The sequence below is a fragment of the Macrobrachium rosenbergii genome, chromosome 17 (genome assembly GCF_040412425.1).
Source record: "Macrobrachium rosenbergii isolate ZJJX-2024 chromosome 17, ASM4041242v1, whole genome shotgun sequence".
NCBI classification, from domain to species: Eukaryota; Metazoa; Arthropoda; class Malacostraca; order Decapoda; family Palaemonidae; genus Macrobrachium; species Macrobrachium rosenbergii.
The window spans coordinates 17,577,706-17,601,534 of NC_089757.1; the positions used below are offsets into that span (position 1 = coordinate 17,577,706).

At 36.1% G+C, this 23,829-nt stretch overlaps 1 protein-coding gene across 1 annotated transcript in view; it reads right to left on the bottom strand.

The window, feature by feature from the left end:
- Positions 1 to 23,829, bottom strand: part of LOC136847761 (adenylate cyclase type 3-like) — a 46,791-nt gene that overhangs the window by 3,700 nt on the left and 19,262 nt on the right. Inside the window, exons 3-13 of the mRNA XM_067119644.1 lie at positions 22,374 to 22,532; positions 11,053 to 11,191; positions 10,345 to 10,455; positions 7,645 to 7,757; positions 7,289 to 7,450; positions 6,684 to 6,771; positions 5,227 to 5,343; positions 2,769 to 3,020; positions 2,030 to 2,154; positions 1,564 to 1,639; positions 330 to 555 (exon numbers count right to left, since the gene is read on the bottom strand). Of these exons, the coding sequence (XP_066975745.1) occupies positions 330 to 555; positions 1,564 to 1,639; positions 2,030 to 2,154; positions 2,769 to 3,020; positions 5,227 to 5,343; positions 6,684 to 6,771; positions 7,289 to 7,450; positions 7,645 to 7,757; positions 10,345 to 10,455; positions 11,053 to 11,191; positions 22,374 to 22,532 (1,568 nt within the window). The remainder of the gene's footprint in view (positions 1 to 329; positions 556 to 1,563; positions 1,640 to 2,029; positions 2,155 to 2,768; positions 3,021 to 5,226; positions 5,344 to 6,683; positions 6,772 to 7,288; positions 7,451 to 7,644; positions 7,758 to 10,344; positions 10,456 to 11,052; positions 11,192 to 22,373; positions 22,533 to 23,829) is intronic.

A 23,829-nucleotide genomic window follows, 5' to 3' on the forward strand; every position in this document is an offset into this window, starting at 1 on the left:
AATCTTATTTTAGGACAGAAGTATTGTACATGAAAAGCTTCATGGTAATAATCAAGCAATGACAGGTTTTGTAGAACGAAAATTGTACTCAGATTAAATGGAAGTCACACAATGAAACATTTTAAGACGTGTAACGCATCGATATCTTATTAACATAGTTAACATATCTAAAACAAATGATCACTACTAAAAATTAGTCTGTATGAAAATGACCTCTTTCGCTTTAGTAAGCACAACAGAAATGAAGAAATTAGTAGAACATTGTTCGTTATTGAAATACACTATGAAATAAATAGGATGTTTTCATTTTTGGGCAACAAAATACACACCTCCAAAATTCGGCATTGAAGCGAAAAGAACTCCGATTTCATCGTAGCTCTGTGAGTACAGCTCTTCATGTTTCTTTCTCCTGATTCCCATAAAGTGCGTTGCAACATGTTGCGGCAGAATATTATACACTAGTGCTTCATTCCTCTGCCGGATATCTGCAGCCCTTTCTCGCTGTTCCTCCACTTCACGTCGCCACAGGTATAACACGCGAGATGTCTTCTCAGTCTTGAGAAGGTGAAAACAAGGCATATTATTAGTAAGTGCAGTTGTTAGAGTAGAAATCGAAACAAAAGTAATTGCAGGCTAAATGATCAGAAGTTACTGTCTGATTCCTCAGTAGGAAGTACTTTTTCATCCACCCACTGGTCTCTCCCTCCTTTGATGTCTAACTTCTTTTACCTTAATTTTGCTCTAATTCTCAACTCTTACTTCAGAACAACTTCTCGTGAAACTAATCATATATTTATTGTTTTTTCTTTAAATACAATATTAAAAAACGTGATGCCGAAAATCAAGAAATCTATCAATAATATTTTGCATATTAAAATTGTTAGTTTCAAATTATGCACTTTTGACCCACCATACATTATATTTATACACTGACAGGTAAATAACTTCAATTGGAATAACTTTGGACTTTTAAAGTTTGACTTGTCTTTTACGGTTTCATTTGTCTATCATTATCACCATAATCGTTTTTACTTTAGTTTTCCCGGTAATGGGATTACACATGAAATGAGTTCTCACTAGTCTCCTCTGTCCAGTGCATAACACAAAGCAGAGATAACTCATTCCATAAGTTAAAACCATAATGGGAAAAGCTGAAGTAAAAATGATTAAGAAAATAGTTATAACAGGCAAAGATAGGCTTGAAGTCTGAAGATACTCCAATAAAGAATTATCTATACATTATCATATATAAGACTATTAACAAATACAAACCTGGTATACAAAAAAAAAACTCTAAAATCTGCTCTCTCAATAATTACTAGCAAATGGAAAATTGATGAGCACTCATACAAGAACCCAACTTGCAAATGAAGAATCTCTGCCAAGTATCTATACAAGTCAGATTATCTGGAATGTAGACTTGGCAAGTACCAGCATAAGAAAGACTGCTCGCAAATTCTAAGGGGGTAAGTAATATACCAAATCTGTTTCTTAGCTCCTTGACGTAAAAATGCATTGTCAGTTACCTACTAATCTTACAAAAACCTAAGTGAATGTACTCACCTCCCTATTTAGTATCATGAGAAGAATTGTGATCATGCAGAGCTCAACTGACAAACTAGTATGATCCTTCACCATCCTGAAAAAGCACACATATATCAATGTAAAATCCTAATGGCATGTAATAAATACTAGATGGCTTGATTCTCTGATTTATCATTCTTTGATTTCTCTTTCTCTCATCTGGTGCGTTCTTTTCTGCGGAAGCTTCCCTCTTAATGATACAATGAGGTTAAGAAGAAAATGCTGGAGATGTTATATCAATATATTCTTTTATGTCTTAGAAGATCGGGTAACATTATTTAAGGATATGTCCTAAAATTCAAATGACCTTAAATTATAAAAATATGCAATACTGAATAACAATGTATAATATTCAAACTCAGACAATAATTTCCTAATTATTCTAAGGGAGCAGGCTGCAACTATTCTTGCAAAGTTGAGCAGAGAAGCAGATACTGAAACTCACCTCTTCTTATCATATTCAGACCAGTCCTCGGCAGTTTCCAGAGCATGCTTCATTATGAGCAAGTTCATGGTGCACTGTAGACCAACTACTGCAATCATTACCAGACTCTTTATCATGTAGCTTACCTGTGAAAATGCAAACATCAACTAACATTGCAGCTCAATAAATAGCATGACGATTATCTTAAGGTTAGAAGTAATGCTGTGTAACAGCATTACTTAATATATAACACTCTAACCTACTGGTCTTACACATCACAGTACAGTACTGTTATCTTCACTTACATCACACATTATTTAAACTGTCTCCTGAGGACACAGGGATCCCATAAGATAATTATTTCAACCCCCAGTATTAAACAAATGTAAACCCATACAGCTTACACAATTTCAACTTTAAATTTCCATATGTCTGCAATAAACAGAGAAATTTCAACAAAATAATATCTTAACACGTACATTTGATTCTAAATAAAAAATAATTCTTATGAATTCCATATACGATGCTTTGGATGAAAATAGTCATAATCTGTTTTTTTTTTTTAATTTTGTTATCCTGTCTACGGAATGCAAAATATCATGTTCTGTAAAAAAATATCAAGCGAATGATTCTGTATCTTTAGTTAGAGCAAAAATGGTAATAAATTCCGTTGACAAACAGCTTGTTTACAGTCAACAGATGTTTGAAAGCTGTAAGTAAACGGTTGGATTCTTCCTAAAACAAAGTACAATGTACTTACTTGTGCTAAAAGTGAAGCTGCTAATAGTATCAACAAGGTGAAATACGAGTAGTATGCTGGGTGTGGACATACGTTAGTCGTTTGTAAATTAAAGAAATCACTTTCTTCTGGGATTTCCTGAAGCAGCTGACTGAAACTCTCATTATCAACCTTTATGGTATGATTTTGGACATCTGTTCTCTCAAAAGACATAGCGGTGGCATTATCAAAGGCCAAGATGTCAAATGGGTCATCTATCTTGTCACAGAAATACTGAAAAAAAGAAACCCAGTTAATGCCTTGGGCGCTGCAAAATAAATTAACTCTAAAGCAAATGACCTAATGATTACAATTAGTAAAGAGCTACTGTGGTATCAGTCATTGAAACGTGAAGCAGCAACTTCATAAAAAATAGGATGCCTGATAATGACACAACAATAAATATGAAAAAGCTATATTCAGTGGATTCCAACAACAAAACTTCATTGGATCAACACAATGAAGTTAGGAAGGTATTTATAAAATCTTAAATATCATCACTGCTTAATATCTATACTAAATAAAACTATTCTTAATGGACATCATCGAGCTTATGCACACAAAAAATATACCAAACACAAATCGTCATGATTAAAAATGAAATATTTTATGTTTCAAGTAAAAATGTTCTAAAATCACTATCAGAGTTTCCATACTGTTAGCATAAGGGCCTTGAAATAAGAAACGCAGATGATTCTCGTGGTATTCTTGCAAAGTATCTGTGAGTTACTGTCTTCATCGCCTCTGACACCCAGAAATGGCAATATTCCATGTGATGTAATAAATCCCATTTAGGGTTCACAACATGCAAAGGCATCATCTACAAATTAATCATGATGTTATCAGCATCTGAGATGCCTAGAAACGTAATTATTAACCTCAACTGCAGGTGTGTCTTCACATCTGGATGACAGGCATGTCAAAATGTAAAAAAAGGTAATCATTCATAAGCTGGGTGTCATTATCACTTCTGAAGGATTTATAATGAATAAGTCTGCAGCAATTTCTAACATATATAAAGACGACTGACAAAATCAGGAGGGCCTTGAAGAGAGATATTGGCCTCTTAATTCCATTTCGGGTAACTATTTCCATTCTTATAAGGCAACAATAGGACTAATGACAAAACATGACATCAATGTTCCCTATGAGCATCAAATACATTCCTGTGGGTTACTGTCTGAATGTGTCCCAAAACCTCTTCTGCCTCAAGGAAACCGATTTGTTTATCAGGGGCATAAGAGACAAGGACTTCAGCGGTCCCATCACGACAAATAAGTTATGTGTTAAGGATGAAATTTTTAGACACTAGGAGTTTGGAGGCCTTATACCTCATGAGAAAAAAGCAGTGTACTAGGAATAAATTTGGGGGTGACCTCTCAAGACACTAAAAATTTGCAAGCCTTCCACCTCAAAAGAAACAAGAAGTGTACTGTGGACCAAGCCATGCGTTTGGGGGTAACCTTCTGGTACACTTGGGGTTTGGAGGCCTTCCAACGACAAATAAGCTGTGAGTTTGGAATGACTTTAGGGCACTTGAGGCTAGGAGGACTTCCATTCCAAGAGAAACGATCCATGTGTAAAGATTAATTTCTTAGCACACTAGGGGTTTGTACGAGTTCCACCCAAAGAGAAATAACCTGTGGATTAACCCAAGAGGTAAAAACCGTTTCATGAATGACTTCTTATGAACAATAGGGGTCTGGAGGATTTCCACCTCAAGAGACAGCCTGAGTGCTGAGGATGCATTCTTAATACAATGAGGGTTTGCATGACTTACAACTCAATAGAAACAAGCTGTACATTAGGGACGATTTTGAAGAAAGGAGGAGAAATGATAATTTCAATATATGACGGTAGAGACTGTATGATCTGTATGATCATAACCATGAGTAACGCAACAAGGATTGGTGAAGATGGAAAAGGGCTAAACCTGCTCTGCAGTCATGATGAGATGCCATAGCGACCTCATGCAAGTTGTCTGATGAAGATGACTAACATGTGATCAAAGGCCCCAAGGATACCAGAGAACCTCCAAAAGGCCTAAACAATGGATGAGTCCCATAATTTCCAGAACTACAAATACTTGGAGGGTCAGGCCATACAGGCTGCGTGTGTGTGCGTGTATCTTGGCAGTACCTGTAGCTATGGCCCAAGAGAGGTGTAATAACTTTGAATCATATGCCAATTATGTTATTGTAGGTGTAATAACTTTGAATCATATGCCAAATATGTTATTCTTAATTCCCCTTTCACTATTTCACTTTCAGTCTAAACCTGGGTGTTATACGAAAACAGTGAATTTTTCTAGAGCCATTCCTATGCTCATATAGTCATTACATGGGACAACCAAAATCCGACAAAAAACCAGTACATGGCTGAATTTGCAATTTTAGCAAAAACTGCCTTCGCTGATAAAAGAATGTATTCTCATACTTACCATGTCCAGAGTATTTGCAGCAGCTGCAAGTATGACTAAAGTTGTAAACCAGGCAACCCGTAGCCCTACTGTTGAGTGCACACGATCACTGGCAGTCAAGAGAGCGTTGCAAACTCGCTGAAATGAAAGCACACTGTTAGTAATATACAGTAACTGAGATCGGGTTTACTAGACTAAGCCAGTTCTGGTGAGTAAACTCTGTACCCACATTCTACGAATCTAGTAGCATCAATCATTTTTTTATTGCATTCTGTGAACCTATCAACATTAACTGAATCCTTGTGAACATTTCTACTTTTACTTTTTCGCGATTAATTATAAAACGGTAAATATCAGAATAATGTAAAGAGTGTTCAGTAAATAAAGTTATGAAAAACCATATCATACAAATCCAAAACGTACATAGTTATCTTTTATAAAATTGCAAATACATGTTAATTGTCTACATTGAACTTAGTCCATATATGTAAAAAAAGAATTATGCATTACCTTAAAAACCTTTTTACTAAAGACGTTCCTCAATATTTTCAGTATATATGCGAGTGACTGACCCTAATGAAGTGTCACAAAAATTATCTACTGTATTACATTAAGGACTACATAATTCAACAGAACAGCCTGGCCCCTGACACTTGTAACGTTTTTCCCTTCTTATGACGGGTTTCCCTCCACATACATCTTATTCCGACATTTTTGCTCCTCACACGACGAAACAGTTCACAAATTACGATAAAAAACAATTAAAACAATGAGCAGTTAAAGAAAATTCGTATATATAGATATACAGTATATATATATACTGTATATGTGTATATATATATATATATAAATGTGTGTGTATGTATATGTGTATATATTATATATATTATATATTTCATACATTATAATTTGTAAAGCTAAATGCGGTATTGGTCTGAAAAATAAATACGTTATCCTATGCACATTATCAAATATTCTTCGTATTCATGTCAAGTAGGAGACCATAAAGTTTTATTCTTTCCTTGAATGTATTTAAAAAATGAATTTCCATTATCACAAAATAAACAGCGATGCATTTTTTCAAGTAAAGGTGCACAGCATTAAAAATATTTAGAGAGAATCACTGCAATCCTAACTTACATAAAAGCATAAGCAAAGCCGTCAATTAACATGATCCCCTAATTAAATGCAAAGGTGATTTACGAGGTTAACGCTGAAAGCACAATCAACTTTCTATGCTTGAACCTTACAAAGAAACAAAATCTATCTACTACTGTTAGGACCAGAATGGTTACAATGTACTCAAGTTTTCCACTGTAGTAATAATATTTCTCCTATAGGAAATAGTTATGCACGAGCTAATGCAGCCTGGGAATACAAAGTATACTTTCCTGATAAGACACCAGGAAGGCCATAATGGCACGAGGTTATTCCACAATAAATACTGAACAAAGGAAAAACTCAAGTCCCTCATTTACCAAAGGGAACGAACGTGCAGCTGATACGGATGCCATGCTCGTCAGCAGGAGGACGCCGCCTAGTAGTATCAGTATACTTCCACCAGCGCTGGAAATGTAAATGAAATTAGTTTCATATTAATTAGAAAAAAGGTCGTGAGTGGTACACAAATCGCACAGGCAAAAAAACTAACCACAAGTGGGCAAGATTTTCAAAATCATACATTGTATTGCCGACAAGTAAAATTTCATTATGTTACATATGAGTTGCAGCATGTTATGAAACTGCTTATTTTGATTAAATACGCTAAGAAACTTGTTTTATAGTGAAAATTTTATCTCAAGTAAAAAATAAACCAATCTTACCTTAAACGAACCACTTCAAATACCTGCACAAACTCCCACTAAAGAACAATTCAAAACTACACCAATTCCTCTAAACAGCACTGTACATTATAACATTTCACATGGACGTCATATTACCATGGCTGCCATGACACTGGTGATCATGAACTCCCGTCCATTCTAAATCTTGACATCTGGAGGAGCATGATGTGCAGTTACCCAGTTTAGTTAATAACTAAAATAAAAAAAAATAATGGGAAAAGGGAGTAACTACAACGTACGTGGGCAGCAGTATGAAGCGAGCAATGGTGATGATCAAGAGCACTAGAGGAACCGCCGTGGTGGCAGCTCCGCTGAACGTCTCTCTGTGGTGCTTGTACGCATGCTCAATCTTGCCGTCTCGGAAGCTCAGGGTCACCATGTTGGTTTGGCTCAAAAGGTCGCTGCGTGTGAATAACATTAACAATAAACTATGCTTTCATAGTTCTAGCAAAATCCTAAAGGAAAGTTCTAAAGCAAATTCTAAACTACCAATTTCATGAAATAACCGCAATGGAAGATTTAAAATAAAAGATAATCCGTAATACAGCCAAAGCAAACAGCAGAATTAAGCTGCGAAATCTTTGAAAAGGAATACCTTCGGCCATCTCGATTGACCAACTCTTTCTGCAATTTGCTCTTGAAGGAGGAGTCGGCGTTCCCTTCCTGCAGTGATTTCAGGACCTTCGCGTCCTCTACGGTAGAAAGCGTCTGCGAAGAGAGTAATGGTATAAATGGTAGCACCTCAACTTACCAGAAGCTTTGGGGTCTGGTAACAAGGTCTGTTGAGTAAAAAAGGCCCTATGACCCTACATCACAGCCTACACTTGAATATTTTCTAGATATCTTACAGATAACAGCAACTCCATACAGTTCCTAAACTAACCTGTACTCTGCACTTGATATTCAGTTTAAGTAGAGCAAAAAATAAACATAACGTATCTGGTAGTATAGTAAAAAATAAACATCATAATGTGGCTGATAAGTACTCAAGTCCGTTAAGCTGGGGATCATTAAGATGAGGTATTACTTCGTATTAAAAATCATAACGTTTCCTCTTCAAGTGCGTCTCTCAACTAGACCAACTATGGAAAACGTTATAACGGCAGCCCTCTGCAGAGTAAGACTGTATTACAGCGTTGACTGTACTGCAGTACCGAACAGAGCGAAGCCATTCACAGCCTATTATGAGGTCCCTCTATTCTGGGGGGCGTCTTCGTACATAACGACACCAGACGCATGTTCCTCACAAATGGTCGTCCATTTTCCAGAGAGAGTGCAAGGGTAAGGGACGACCGAACGGGATACAAATTTATGAGCGGAGAAGGGATACAAGTTCCAGGGCCTAAAACATATATGAAGTTCGGAGAGGAACTTTTTCTTTTGCTGAGAGGAAAACTAAAATCAAGAAAAGGAAAACTAAAACATACATTGTTACATACATAACCAACATGGTTTGGATAAAAACAAATTACAACGTAATTCTGGTCTGATGAAAAATATCTAGTTTAATTATAGCAGAATTAAACTAAACACCAAGGTATACACACAGAGGTAAAGTACGGAGTGAAAGGTTTGAATTAGTACACATTAAAAAGGATATAAGAATGCAAATATGCAAACGGATACAGACAGGACATATGTATATCAAACGATTAGAATACACAAACACATTGTAAAAAAAAAAAAATTGCGGTAAAGGTTCCAAAGAAGGGGAAAGAATATGCCTTGTTTGCATGATGAAACTACGTAAACACCACGAATATGTTAGAATACGAAGGAGTTCAGACACCATTTCCAAAATAAATCACAGGCCATTCTTCAATACAGAGGTCAACGGAACGAATAACCGCTTAAATCGAAACGGCCCGTGTTTGTCTTGAAGTAATTTAGTTCAAGTATCACTTCAACGACTTTTGATCCCAGAGCAATCTCATTTTCTAGGCGGCAACTGTCGTTCGACAGGGACAATTTTCCTACTCGGAGAGCGAAAGCCATGAGGAAAACATCCCGTATAGATTTGTTTATTTAAATGTTTACCTTTTTAAAAATTAAATGCACACTGTGATATAAATGTTAAGTGTAAAAGTAATTAATTACTACAAGCTTAATTTCTGTAAGTTCCGAAGTAGCAACCCTGTAGCCTGTAATATCCCTGCAGCAGGATGGATTTTTTGAGTGCTCTGATCTCTCGACTTACGGCTTTAGCCAAAACAATACGAAAAGTTTATTGCTTTGTGATTATTAGGATCTGTAACCCTTGAACACAGCAAAAGGCATCCACTGCTTTTTTCAATCTAATCCTGCTTTGGATATTGAGGATAAGATAGGTTACGATAGGACACGAAAGGATAGGCCCATGGTGGGAGAGGTAATGGGACGAAATGACGCAGGAAAGTCAAGGGACGGAGTACTGTTGAAAGCTGACAAACTTTCTTTACAGGAAAGATAGGATCGATTGGGGTACTAATATATTCTAGCCTTAGAATGACAAATTTCTTTAAACGCCTCTTTAATTTACTATGGAACTGATGCGTAAACACACCTCTGTGTTATCTGAGAGAGAGAGAGAGAGAGAGAGAGAGAGAGAGAGAGAGAGAGAGAGAGAGAGAGATTCGCTTATGAATGTAAGGTGCCGAACAATACGTTCTCTGTGCTTGGATATCCATATAACTTAACTAATACACAGTGAGTGAGTATGTAATGGCAATTTACAAACTAGAAAGTGTGGAACATTTTTATTGCCATCCTTATGGTTCTGTGTATCCTCTGCTGCCCGGTGATGGTACTAAAATTAAGTATACCTTTAGTTTAACCAGACCACTGAGCTGATTAACAGCTCTCCTAGGGCTGGCCCGAAGGATTAGACTTATTTTACGTGGCTACGAACCAACTGGTTACCTAGCAACGGGACCTACAGCTTATTGTGGAATCCGAACCACATTATACCGAGAAATGAATTTCGATCACCAGAAAGAAATTCCTCTAATTCTTCATTGGCCGGCCGAAGACTCGAACTCGGGCCCAGCAGAGTGCTATCCGAGAACTCTACCGACCCGTCCAACGAGAAACTGTGAACCATACTAGGAATACTTTGCATATTCCACAACTATACTGCACGTACTGTGTATATCCCCAACCAAACTAGGGTACTGTGTTTTTTCTAGTCATACTCAAGTCACTGTGTACATTCCATAACCATACTAAGAATAATATGTATATCTCTATCTAAACTAAAGGCGCTGTGCATGTTTTTGTCATGCTATAGATACTACATAAGATATACTAGTATACTTACTGTACTGTCCCTCGAAGCCATGGTGTTTTCAGACGGGACGTCGCGCGAGGGCTGGGAGGAGGAGCTTTTGGTCCCATTCTTCATACTCTGAAGCGATGGCCGAGGCTTGTACTGAAATGCAAGAGGCTAACATTTACCGAGTTACCTCCCAGAAGTTGACTGACAAGAGGAGGCATTCACAGAACCGGATTTTCTTCAGAATTTTTATGTTAATTTTCTAATAATTTTTATATTTCTATTACCATGTAATTTGTGTTCATAAATTTATCACTAAAGATATGACTTATATCAGCAAGACTTGCAGATTGTTTTCTTTATTACTGTAAGAATGTGTGACTGTGGATTGTAAACTGTATTAAAGAGACTCGAATATTATTTTCGCCGACTACTCTACAAATAAATATCTCTGTGGATAAAACGTAATTAGAGAGACTGGTACCAGTTTCTTTTTGGTAACTTTTTGAACGAAAATATTTAAAGGCATGACAAGTGATATGTATGAACATAAATGATTTTTTATTTAACTGTGCATACATTCTGGGACGACAACCATTCTTATAATACACCAAAGTTACTTTACACTGGCTAAACTAATAAATAATAATAAACATCATTTAGCAAGATGTTTATTTTGCCATCGATGCCGATAAACGTGGTTGGCACGAGTTTACGACGTTGCATCAGTCAGTCAATCAATCAGCAGCTTACCGGCATGAGGACCTTGGAGATGAAGTAGGTCTTGAGACCTGCGGCTCGAAGGGCGTCTTCTCGCTTTTCTCCGTACGCCGGCTCGACCTCAAATTCATCTCCGATGTACTGAAGAGTTTTGTTGCTTATGTGAACGCGTCTGCAATGGAGGAAAAGCAATAGACTTCATAGAAAAAAAGATAAATTTACGAACGCTGCCTGAAACTGAATGAACTAAATAATGGTGAAACAGTAATTACACTTTAAAAAAATCGCATCTTTATGAAATTTATTATTATTATTATTATTATTATTATTATTATTATTATTATTATTATTATTATTATTATTATTATTATTATTATTATTATTATTATGAGTGATAAAAAATCGACGAACAATCACGTTCAAGTTGATAATATAAGAAAAAGGCCGAGTAAATGAAAATTGAGCTTTATTACACTTCCACATAATGGGTCTTTTTCTGTTATCAATATTATATAGAATATCGTAAAAAATTAAAGGGAGGAGATAAATCAATAAACACGAGTTCATAAACAGATAAATCTTCACGTGGTAGTCTTTCATGTTATTAATTTGTAGATAGCAAACACGCCATAATCTAATAGGTTTCCTTGAAATTTAATATATTCTTACAGTACGTTTAAGCCAACCAAAACTCTCTCTGGAAAGAAAAGGTAAAGCTTCTCATTCTAACAGCGATGTTCATTCCTGTAGTGAAAGGTATTGTCTCCTTTCTCACAAGTGGAGAAATGCAGCCATTCTGTCAGGAATCATATGATGGCTGTCCACGATAAATCGTGCAAAATATATGATGATGTAAATGCTGCAAGGAGCTTGACACTACAACAACTACCACCTCCATCCCTCACCACAGACCTCTGAAACATATCTCCAAAATCTCTGAAACGTACTACGCTTACTAACAATTTATTCATTTGCAATAAGAAGCTATTCGGCTCTTCACAGTGTTGCAGAGTAACTCCGTCATAAGCGCAGGCTCATGTGTGTAAATTATAAAGCACACCACGATGGTAGGGGCTTTAGGCACAGTCCTTCGAATCCCATTGTGCCTATGATACATGGGGCAGTTAAATGGGTATGTGGTAGCTATTTCACTGAAGTGTGCTGTATTAAAAGTGTAAAAGAGCCTTGGGCTACCAACGCCACCTAAAAATTCTTGTAGAAAATCCTCTCTCTCTCTCTCTCTCTCTCTCTCTCTCTCTGCTATGTGTTATGCTAGATATATTCACAAATAAAAAACACTAACAGTACCTATGACCCTTAGAGGAGAAACTTACTTTACATATATTTTTCCATCCCCCCGGGCTCAGAAGAACCCTTCCACTTTACCTATTAACCGGAGCGCTCGCGTTTAGATAATCCTCGTCTTAATATCCTCCCATTTGGTTTTTTCCACCTCAGGGGGTTCCCTTTCTGATTTGCATTAATTTTCATTCTTTATTCGTTACTTTTTTTTTTCTCGAGGTACACTGATGTTTATGCATGTACATAATGATATGTTCCTCAATAAACATTTTTCTTATTCGACTGTTATTCTTAATTTGTCGTTTTCTACTCTTATTTTCTACCACCATTCTATTCTCCGAAAAATTTCTTTTAAAGATTTCAACTTTCTGACCTGTTCCATAAGACTATTCGGTCATTCTGATTTCCGACAAAAAACAATATGGTAACTTGATTAGAAACAGCAACTACGAGCATTAAATATGCTAAAAGTTTAGTAACTGGGTCTTACTCTGTACAAAGGAGTGATTTTTTTTTGATTGATTTAATATTCATGGCGCCATAACAACAATGATCTTCAACCCAGAAAACGTTTTAGTGGGAACGTTTAACGTTATGTCAAGAGATCACAATGAAAATCATGTAGGATTCATTATGTTTATCAAGTAATTAAGAGTAAGAAATAAGTAAACCTTGTTACTGATAAGTGTATGTATGTATGTATGTGCATATACTGTATATATGTATATATATAATATAGAGAATAAATCATATAAAAATATGCATATATAACCACGTATATATTTAACAAGCACCTTTCCAAGCCACAAAAAATATTCAACACACACACTCTCTCTCTCTCGCTAATTAGCAAGTTTGGGGTTTTCATTTAACATCCGTTAAAAAACCCCTTGATCTTTTCAATTTCCGCTAAGAATTCCCGCATAATACATAAGCACGGGGAAAATGTTTTAATCATGTTTGGCAACATCTAAGAAAACAATAATGACATTCCTCGCGAAGTGGAATTTCAATTAGTTCTTTGTCATCGGCTTCTTTAGTTTGCCTTTAAACGTGGAGAAAATAACTAAAGTACACAGGTACACACATCCCATAAATACATCCAGAATCACACACAAACATATGTATATGTACAGTACGTGTGTATTAATAAGAACAATGATACAAATAGGGCATTCTATATAGGAAACGCATGGTGCGATCTTTCTGCCAGATCTTAACCTTTATCAAACTATAAAGGATTGCTCTTCCTACCGTGACGGCCATTATCAAAACTTATGATAAAAGCCTCCTGACCCGATTCAAGAGTACGACCAGTACCAGATCCAGATATGATTCAGCAAGAAATAGTAGGGAAAACATAAAAACGAAAAAAAAAAGGAAGTAATGCGCCTTAGTTTCTTCAGGGCAATCGAGTTTTCTGTACAGCCGCTACAGCGTGTAATCAAGGCCACCGAAAACAGATCTATCTTTCTGTGGTCGCGGTATAATGCTGAATGAGCCGCGGCCCATGAAAATTTAACCACGGCCCGGTGGTAGCCTATCCTATATCGTTGCCAGAAGCACGATTATGGCTAGCTTTAACCTTAGATAAAATAAAAACTACTGAGGCTAGAGGGCTGTAATTTGCTATGTTTGATGATTGGAGGGTGGATGATCAACATAATAATTTGCAGCCTTCCAGCCTCAGTACCTTTTAAGATCCGAGGGCGGATAGAAAAAAGTGCTGACGGACAGACAAAGCTGGCATAATAGTTTTCTTTTACAGAAAACTAAAAACTAAAAATTTTATTTGCGAGAGCTGCTCAAATACGATTTCCATTCCTAACAAGGCGCAGGATCAGATTCATCGACAAAATCTTCAAGGTCGATCGTCCCTGGAAATTCCATGAGAATCCTCAAATCAATTTTGAGGCAATAGGTACTTCCATTTAGTGGGATGGTTCCTTCGGCCTTAAAGCTTGATATCCTTACTTTGCGGGGTTTCTGGCCTTATTATGGCAAATAGCCGCTTGCCCCACATCGCCTGAAGTTATTGCAAGGGTTGGCTACATTTCCCATATTTTAAAAAAAAGCAAATGTTGTCTACGTTCAAACCTTTTCATCCGGCAAGGTAAAGAAATGCCATAATTTCAATATTGAGATTTGAATTTCAACGACTTAGCACATACACCTCTTATATAAATAAATAAATAAATACATGAATATCTACTTATCTATCTATCTATCTATCTATCTATCTATCTATATATATATATATATATATATATATATATATATATATATATATATATATATATATATATATATATATATATATATATATATGCTTTGGGGCAAAGTTTTTTTTGTGTGTAATTTCGTTGAATTAACGAAGTTTTTTGGTTGTTGATCAAGTTGATCAACAACAAAAAGCCACTGAATTCAACGAAATTTGCATATATATTATATATATATACATACATACATATATATATATATATATATATATATATATATATATATATATATATATATATATATATATATTTAGATATATACGTGTGTACAAATATATGTATGCATTGTACGATCGTAATTGTTTTAATTGGCTGGTTCTCATCATCGTACTAACAGACGTCAACAATTCAAGACAACGTTGCTTATGCAAGGATTAATTGGTCGGAGTTGCTAAATAATTCTAGAACATAGTAATATTGAAAATGGCTTCGTTAAACCCTCCAGCTATTACCTGGAAGCGAAGCCAGGGGGATTAATCTTTTCATTTTCATTCGATTCTCGGCGGAGGTCCTACTACATTCGGAGATGAACCCAGGATTACACTAAAGGGACAAAGAGACTTTTTTATTATTGTTTATCTCGCACTAAAACGCAGTCTTGCTCTTATTACTTTAGAGCATCTCTTTCTCTCTCTCTCTCTCTCTCTCTCTCTCTGCTTCTTAGGAAGATACTGATTGGATTAGCCAATGGGAATTACAACAAAGACCTACGACGCTGGAAGTCAATATCTGCTAACAGACAAGTTATGGGTTCATTTTTCAAGTTCAGCCATCTGTGTACACCTCTTTCTTTTCTCTATGCAGCACAAATTTAGATATCAATTGTTTCACATATGTATATATGTGTGTATACACATACATACATATATACTGTATATATATATATATAAATATATATTATATATATATATATATACATATACATATATACATATATATATATATGTATATATATACATATATATATATGTATGTATAAATATATATATTATATAAATGTGATGGAATTACTACAGAGGTATGGAAGAAGAGCCTAGGAGAAGAAGGAATAGGCATGCTGTGGGGACCCTAGCAAGAAAATATACAGTCAGAAAAAGATACCAAAAGAATGGAAAGAAAGGTTTATTGTGCCTATCTATAAAGCAGTAAGGTAGAGATCCAGGACTGTGCAACGCTACAGGGGAATAAATAAAGCTAATGTCTCACACCATGAACATCTGGGAAAGAATACTGATAAGGAATTAGAGAAGAAACATCTGTAGATGAAGAAACAGTTTGGTTTCATGCCAGGAAGAGGAACGACAGATGCAGTGTTTGCCTCTGACAGATGACGGAAAAACTCCGGGAAAAGCAGAAAGGATTGCACATAGCGTTCATATATCTGGAAAAGGCATATGATAAGAGTCCCACGCCAAGAGGTGTCTGCTGTAAAGATAGTTAAACTACGATGTACAAAGACGTATATTAAAAATGAACAGCTAAACTCTTGGACAGTCTCCCCTTAGGGAAGAAAAAAGACGGATAATAAATAAAATCACGGATTCTATTTACACGCTTATCTATTTACTAGTACTCGGAAACTATCAAGAAATCGCTCCAATCCTACTGATTATGACAGCTGAGCTAATATCCTACGTTTTTGCCTAAGACTTTTACCTGGATTGTAGAGACGAAGATTAATCCACAGCTCTTCTCTACGAATAGATAGAGGATTTAACAAGTTTATTTTCATCTGACTCGCATTTGATAAGCTTTGAAGAGCATCGCTGGATTTCCAAGACTTTGCTTATGCTAGTATCAGTATGGAAATTTCCATTTAGCCGTTAACATTATTACAATAAATAGCAGATAGGTGTGGGACGGAATGCCATCATTTTATTGAGAGAGAGAGAGAGAGAGAGAGAGAGAGAGAGAGAGAGAGAGAGAGAGAGAGAGAGAGAGAGAGAGAGAGAGGAACGCAGTTAGTTGACATACGTAGTGAGGTATGTTTGTTAAAATAAGGTTTTATTTTGGATAGATTAGTCTAACGAAGGGTAAAATTGTCAGACTGAAATATAACCACTTAAAACTGAAAAGCCTCTAATTAGGGGGATGCGTTTCTGTAGACAAACATGCGTTATTTAAAGAAGAAATCACTCGCTCCCACTCAAAATTATACATCGTTATATATATATATATATATATATATATATATATATATATATATATATATATATATATATATATATATATATGTATGTATAAATATAAGCAGAGGCGTTCACTTCTTTAAACAATGCAACTTAATAGATATTAACGACCGAATACTTTTTTTTTAAATTTCAGTTTAATTAAAACAGTTGGCCACGATTTTCCTCTCTCGTTGGAACCTCACGGATGAGATTCCGCTGGGAATTTTACCCCTCATCACGGAAAACAATTTCAGATTCCATGGGGTACTTTTACATCTGATTTCTTTTTCCTCAATGAACACAGCTCAACTTTGCAGAAAGTAAGACGTGTTGACTAAAACATGATTTACGAGTGACTATGTGTGTGCGTATGTACGTGGGAGTATGTTTGTAAATAATAATTTATGTGCATTTATGTATGTAAATAATCATTTACATTTGGTTATGTCAGTGTAAATAATCATTTACATGTGGTTATGTATATGTAAATAATCATTTACATGTGGTTGTGTGTGCAAATTATCATTTACATGTGGGTATGTGTAAATTATCATGTACGAGTGGGTAGGTATGTAAATAATAATTCCCGTGTGGTATATATATGTAAATAATTATTTACGTGTGGGCCTGTGTGTACACAATCATTTACGTGTGGGGATATATGTGTACATAATCATTTACTACACGAGGACAAGCAATAGTTGTGCCATTTACGACCGATACTGAAACTTCATCTACTTGTTATTCATTACCATTAAGAAGCCATAAATTTACATTAATGCCGAATTCTATGAATAAAGATCGTCGCATAAAATTAGGAATGGATCTGAACGTCAGAAACCACTTTCAAACCTATACGCTGACAGGTGGAATTACATTGTATTCAACTTTCCCTGACTTGAAACATGGCAGACTATATCCACCCGAACCACGACCATTCCTACGACATTCTAATGCATAATCTCTAGTTAAAGTGTATGTCTAAACACAAGCATAAAAGCAAACAAACTGACTACATTATCTCACTGCTTTTGCAGTATTTCACATTTCATGTGACCAGAGAGCTATAAAATGTACAACTCTGACAACGCTAAAGGAATTTATTATTTTCAAACTACACGAACTGATATCTGGTCCATGATAAGATAAAAAGCGGCAATGATAGATTATCGAAATTAGGTAAAAAAGAAAACAAGTAAAAAATGCGCCGAAGTTTCTTTGGCGCAATCGAGTTTTCTGTACATCGTATAATCAAGGCCACCGAAAATAGTTCTATCTTTCGGTGATCTCAGTGTAATGCCGTATGAGCCGCGGCCTATGAAACTTTAACTACGGCCCGGTGGTGGCCTGGCCTACATAGTTGCCAGACGCACGATTATGGCTAACTTTAACCTTAAATAAAATAAAAACTACTGAGGCTAGAGGGCTGCAATTTGGTACACTTGATGATTGGAGGGTGGATGATCAACTACCAATTTGCAGCCCTCTAGCCTCAATGGTTTTTAAGATCTGAGGGAGGCCAGAAAAAAGCGCAGACGGACAGACAAAGCCATCTCAATAGTTTTCTTTTCAGAAAACTAAAAACTGCCACACAGAAAAAGATTCACAAAAACTTACAACAAATACTGGATCGGACAACAGAAGAAAAATCCCGGATCTGCATTTGGTACTGATCAATCTTTAATCAACTCTCCAGTCGGTAATAACCCACCAATCCATACAATTCAGTTTCCTCTGAAAATACCCACATATATTTTGAAACAAAATTCCTGGTTCCACACAGACGGCGCCTCATTTCACTGAAATCCATCGACAACTTTTTGAGAAATTATCTAGATCAGCATCCGGATCCATCACAAAGTCGGATCAACATTAATTCTTCCGCAATATGTACTTCAAACCTACTAATAAACTTTTAATATCTCTTGTGGGCAGAAAGATAAACACGGGGAATACATAACCTCCTTCCAACTTTGATGTTAAAAGGTAAAACGTCACAAACTTCTCAACCAAAATTCTTACTGCTTTTTTACCTAGTCACGTAAGGAACCGAAATGGATTACTATCAAAATAATGTGATAATGAATAACAACAGAAAGACCCAAAGGCCATTTTCAGAGAGGAGGAGGAGGAGGAAGAGCAATTAGCGTTCAGTGGGCCCATCTTACAGCAGTTCTCTGAATTAACTGCCCTAAATTACTCAAGCAAGAGACAATAACCCCCGACTATGCACGTCGGGTGTTTGTCTTCCTTACTGCCAAGATGGATGAAGGAAGCGTAGGGAGAGACAACTGGAAAGAGAGAAATGGAGAAAAGTGAAGACAAGAGGCAAGTCAGAGAAAAGGGAGGACGAACACAGGCGAAAGGAGACAGTAAAGGGAAAGACAGTGAAAAAGAATGGAAAGAAAAAGGGGAGTAGACGAAAAAGGGGGATTAAAAAATGGAAAAACATAGGGGGATACAGAGGCAAAGGGAGGAAAGGAACGTGGAAGGGAAACGGAGGAAGGGAAAAATGATGAGAGAAAAAGAAGGAATTAAAAGAAGGAAAAATGAGGAAGATGCTTGGGGGGATCATCACAAGGATGAACACAGCGTCAAAGGTGACAAGGTAGAAAGTGGATGGGGGAATGAGGTAAGGAGGGGGAGGGGGAGTGGGGAAGAGGGGATAAGGGCATGAAGCACACTTCTAATAACTGATTCTTTCATATTGGATGAAATTTCATAAGAATGCAAGATACGCAGTTAATAGGGAAGGGGAAAGACAAAGGCGTATAAAAATAGTAAAGGGTAGCGTAAATGATAAACGGGAAGAGGGACAATCTCTCTCTCTCTCTCTCTCTCTCTCTCTCTCTCTCTCTCTCTCTCTCTCTATATATATATATATATATATATATATATATATATATATATATATATAATATATATATATATACAGATAATGATATGCTTATTCATTCAATGTTCAAACTTCTTGCTGAATTTTTATGACTTCATTATCCTTCAAGGTCTTAGTAATTCGTCACGAGAGAGAGAGAGAGAGAGAGAGAGATAGAGAGACTGGAATTGATGAATTTCTCATAAATCAGTCCACACGACAAAGGCAAAGTTATGAATAACAGAAATTATATGAGAAAAAAAAAACATACACAAAAACTTTACATTAACGGGAAATACCACTTTAAGAAATTTATAAGCGATTTATAAAATAAAAAATATAACAAATCCGTGAGCTAGGATTTGGTCGCACAAAGGAAACGGCAAAATGACAGTAATCATGACTCTCTCTCTGAGCAGAGACGGGGGTTTAAAACTCTTAATGGGAATTTAATTACCTCATACATTTCCCTTTCGAGGAGACAAGCGACGCGAAAACAATGCAATATAGACACAAAACGACTGACTTAAATGAGGCTGAATGAGACCGAGACCAATGACATTTTACTCTAATCTTCTCAGGAGGGCACAGAATTGAGTGGGCAATGACTTTATCTATTAACATGCATTAGTACAACATCCTTTGTTTTTGCTTTCTTTAGTACTGATGTATGTACCATTACAAGGCCTTTTTAAGAAGGGGACCAATGGGACAGGCATAATGTCCCTTTATGGGCCAGGCCTAATGAAAGAAAGGAAAAAAAGCAAAGAGACAGGCTTGTTACAGTAGGTCATTCAACTGACCATACCTTACTTTTTTTCTAGATGACATTCCAACTTCAAATACTCGATATCTTGGAATAAACTGACTTCATATGTTCACATCCACATAATATAATTCTAAATAAGCATATCTTGCTTCAAACATTCGCCTCTTTTCCTCCTCATTATGACCATATGTCGCTCACATCACACCCCTAAAGTTTGTTGCAAACTTTAGTTGTTGATTTGATATTCTCCAACCGCCACCCGCGACCCCTTTTTTTGACGGTGTTCAGGAACTGTACAAGTGCATAAACTCGGGTTAAACTGATGTCCTGACAAGGTCGGGACATTCCAATTCAATATCTCGGACTTATTAATTTACACTTAAAAAGTACTTTATCATCCTGTATTACAAAAATATATTTGAAAATGAAACATATCTAAACTCGAACTCAAGTTATCCATCTGTAACAAAGATCGACATATTACAGTACTAGTCGGAACACTGGCAAGACAACAGTGTGACCCCTAACCTCTTAATCAGAAATAACAGGTTTATAGGAAGGTGTTCTTAAACACAGAATTAGGATAAGGCAGCCATTTATGCAGAGAGATTTTCATTTACCTGAGCTTTTAAATCAACTCTGAGGAGGTAAAAAATTTCTAAAACTTGGTTAGCAGTAAGTCTCCTGTAAAACCGAATCGCACGTAGCTTGCTGTACCATTTGCAGTTACAAATAGTAACTTCCTTAATAACCTTTGTGACAATCTTTTAATTACTCGTTGTGGACATAGATCTACACTTACCCACTCTACTAAATCTAATGTAAAATTCGGGAGGAGCTGCGAAAAACATTATCTACCAAAGGATGCATCTTCACAACAGGGCGACTACAAGTGCATAAAGAAGACAGATTATATTTATATACTGTTAACTGATGTTACAACCAAACTGTAAAAGAGTGCTGAGCGTAGCAAAACAGGTTAAAATAAATAAAATTGAAAAACGCCATAAACTATAAAAAACTAATTCTTTATCGAGAAAGTAACGGCAAAATTACCAGCAAATCAATAACTACACACCCAATGTACTTCATTCAGACTTCATCTTTAACATTTCCCTAGTCAACAGAGGAAAAGAGACAGAAACTCTACGAAGGAATATACCCATATTTCGACCCTTGTGTACAATGATGATTATATACTATGGAGCAGTGTTCTCAACTTTGGGGCCGCGACCCCTAGGGGGGAGCGTCAGCAATTCCCAGGGGAGGCGCGAGCCCCATGGAAAAATAAAAAAATTCTCTAATTATATTCGTTATTCTCTTAACAAGAGTGAGGGACTAATATTCGGAGGCTTATTAAAAAATGCAAAAGTATTGCCTTATAAAGTTAGTTTCCTATAGTCTACTACTCTGGTTAGACGCGTTGGGCTTACCATGTTTTGTAATTGTTTACCTCCCTAACTATCCCTCGAAACTCTTTCTCTTTTTTTTATTTTCCTTTAAATCTGGGAGGGAATTTTACTCATAGATGCAAGGGGGGCGTGGAGAGAAGGACCAACTCTTAGAGGAGGCGTGGTAATATAAACGTTAAGAACCACTGCTACAGAGGATAGTATCTCTGTGCTCGCTAAACTTCTTAAAAAGTAACGTCCAAATTACAAAAATACGGTCCCAATGGAATCGTCAAGAGTTGAGGATCATATCGATATAATTTTTAACCATATTCCGGCTCCCTGTGTTGTTCGGAAGACAACACAGGGATAATAAAAACTACTGAAAGTGAAAAGTGGTTAAGTGATTTCCACTGATTCTGACTGTGAGTTCTGCAGGTTTTGTATAATAATAATAATAATAATAATAATAATAATAATAATAATAATAATAATAATAATAATAATAATAATAATAAAACCAGCAGTAATATAATGGGTTCAGCGAAGTTTGGACATTATCCTTACCCTGGCTTGCCACTGCTCTCCATCTTATTAGCCAACACCACATCTTTGCTGTAGACATCGAACTGCCACTGGCGCTGCCCAAGTACTCCGGCCAAGACGGCTCCAGTGTGAATTCCAACGCGCATGTCCACTGTACAACCTGTTGTTTCCCGCACATACCTGCACAAAAATAAAATAAAGAAATAAATAGAGATATAAATAAATAGAGCACAGACGAACAACCCCTTCAAAACAGAGCATTCTTAAGTCATAAACAAAACCGGATTTGTACATACCATTGTTTTTAATGTCTTTGAAAAAAGTATCATTGAATACGCAAGCATTGTTAGAGAATTCTTGACGACCAGGTCGTTTAACTAAACAGAAAATGGACACGACTGTTCTTGCTATCTTTTGTCAAGGTAAGACCGTCTCTATATGCAAACCATTATCAGGGATATCGATCTTGTGGAATGTGAACAAATAATTCATCAAACCGTAGGTCTCTTCTGAAAATGAAAGAGTATAATTATGAAAGAATGTGATAGAAATTATGTAGCACGTTTTAAGAAGACAGCAAAGAGCAGATGCTGAAAATAAAACGGCCAAAGGAACAGACCGGTCGCATTAATTCCTAGACTCTTTTTGACACACTGTGGAAGGTCTGGCATAAGAAAAATATTCATTAACAACAGCGCAACATCCTCAAATATCTATATGCGACGGGTATGCGCTGTGTATGTGCTGATGGGTGTACCCTGAATATAAGCATCGTCTAACAAGCCATTACTTCTTAGAAACCAGAATAAATCCACCAAATATCTGAAGTAATTAAGCAGTAAACAGAACTAAGAGGAACAGCGGACTCTGACCTTATTTCGAAAAGATAGTCAATAGAAAAGAAGTCCTCTGGAAATTCAAAATAAACATAAAACATTAAGTCATCAGTTAGACATAACTGAGGTATTATTCAAATGAAAGGAGTGCGTAAAAAACTTAATTACCAACACCTGGCTTTGCTACTCTTTATTGTAATTAGCAAAACCGTTTTATATCGTTTGGGAAAAATGAGAGAGAATATTATTCATCGATCATTAAAATGAATCCGCTTAGTTGTGTCAGAATCTATTGACTCCAAGAAAGAGTATCTAATGTGTTTAAAAATTAACAGATATCAACTGTGTGTGTGTGTGTGTGTGTGTGTGTGTGTGTGTGTGTTCTAGACATAGACCGTTATTCAGGCATCTGTGGATTTATGCGTAGAAACTATGAAAAAGGCTTTACAAAGCAGATCTTCAGAAAATTTGAACTGCTTGTTGAGTTTAATTCTAAACTTGACTTATGAACATACTGCTCCTTTCAACATTGGGATTATTAACTTATTTATCTATTTTTTCCTCTATTTAGTACCTGTGGCGTTAAGTGAAGCTAAATATTTACAAAGCAGTGTCGTGTTTCTCGCAATCGGAATAACAAG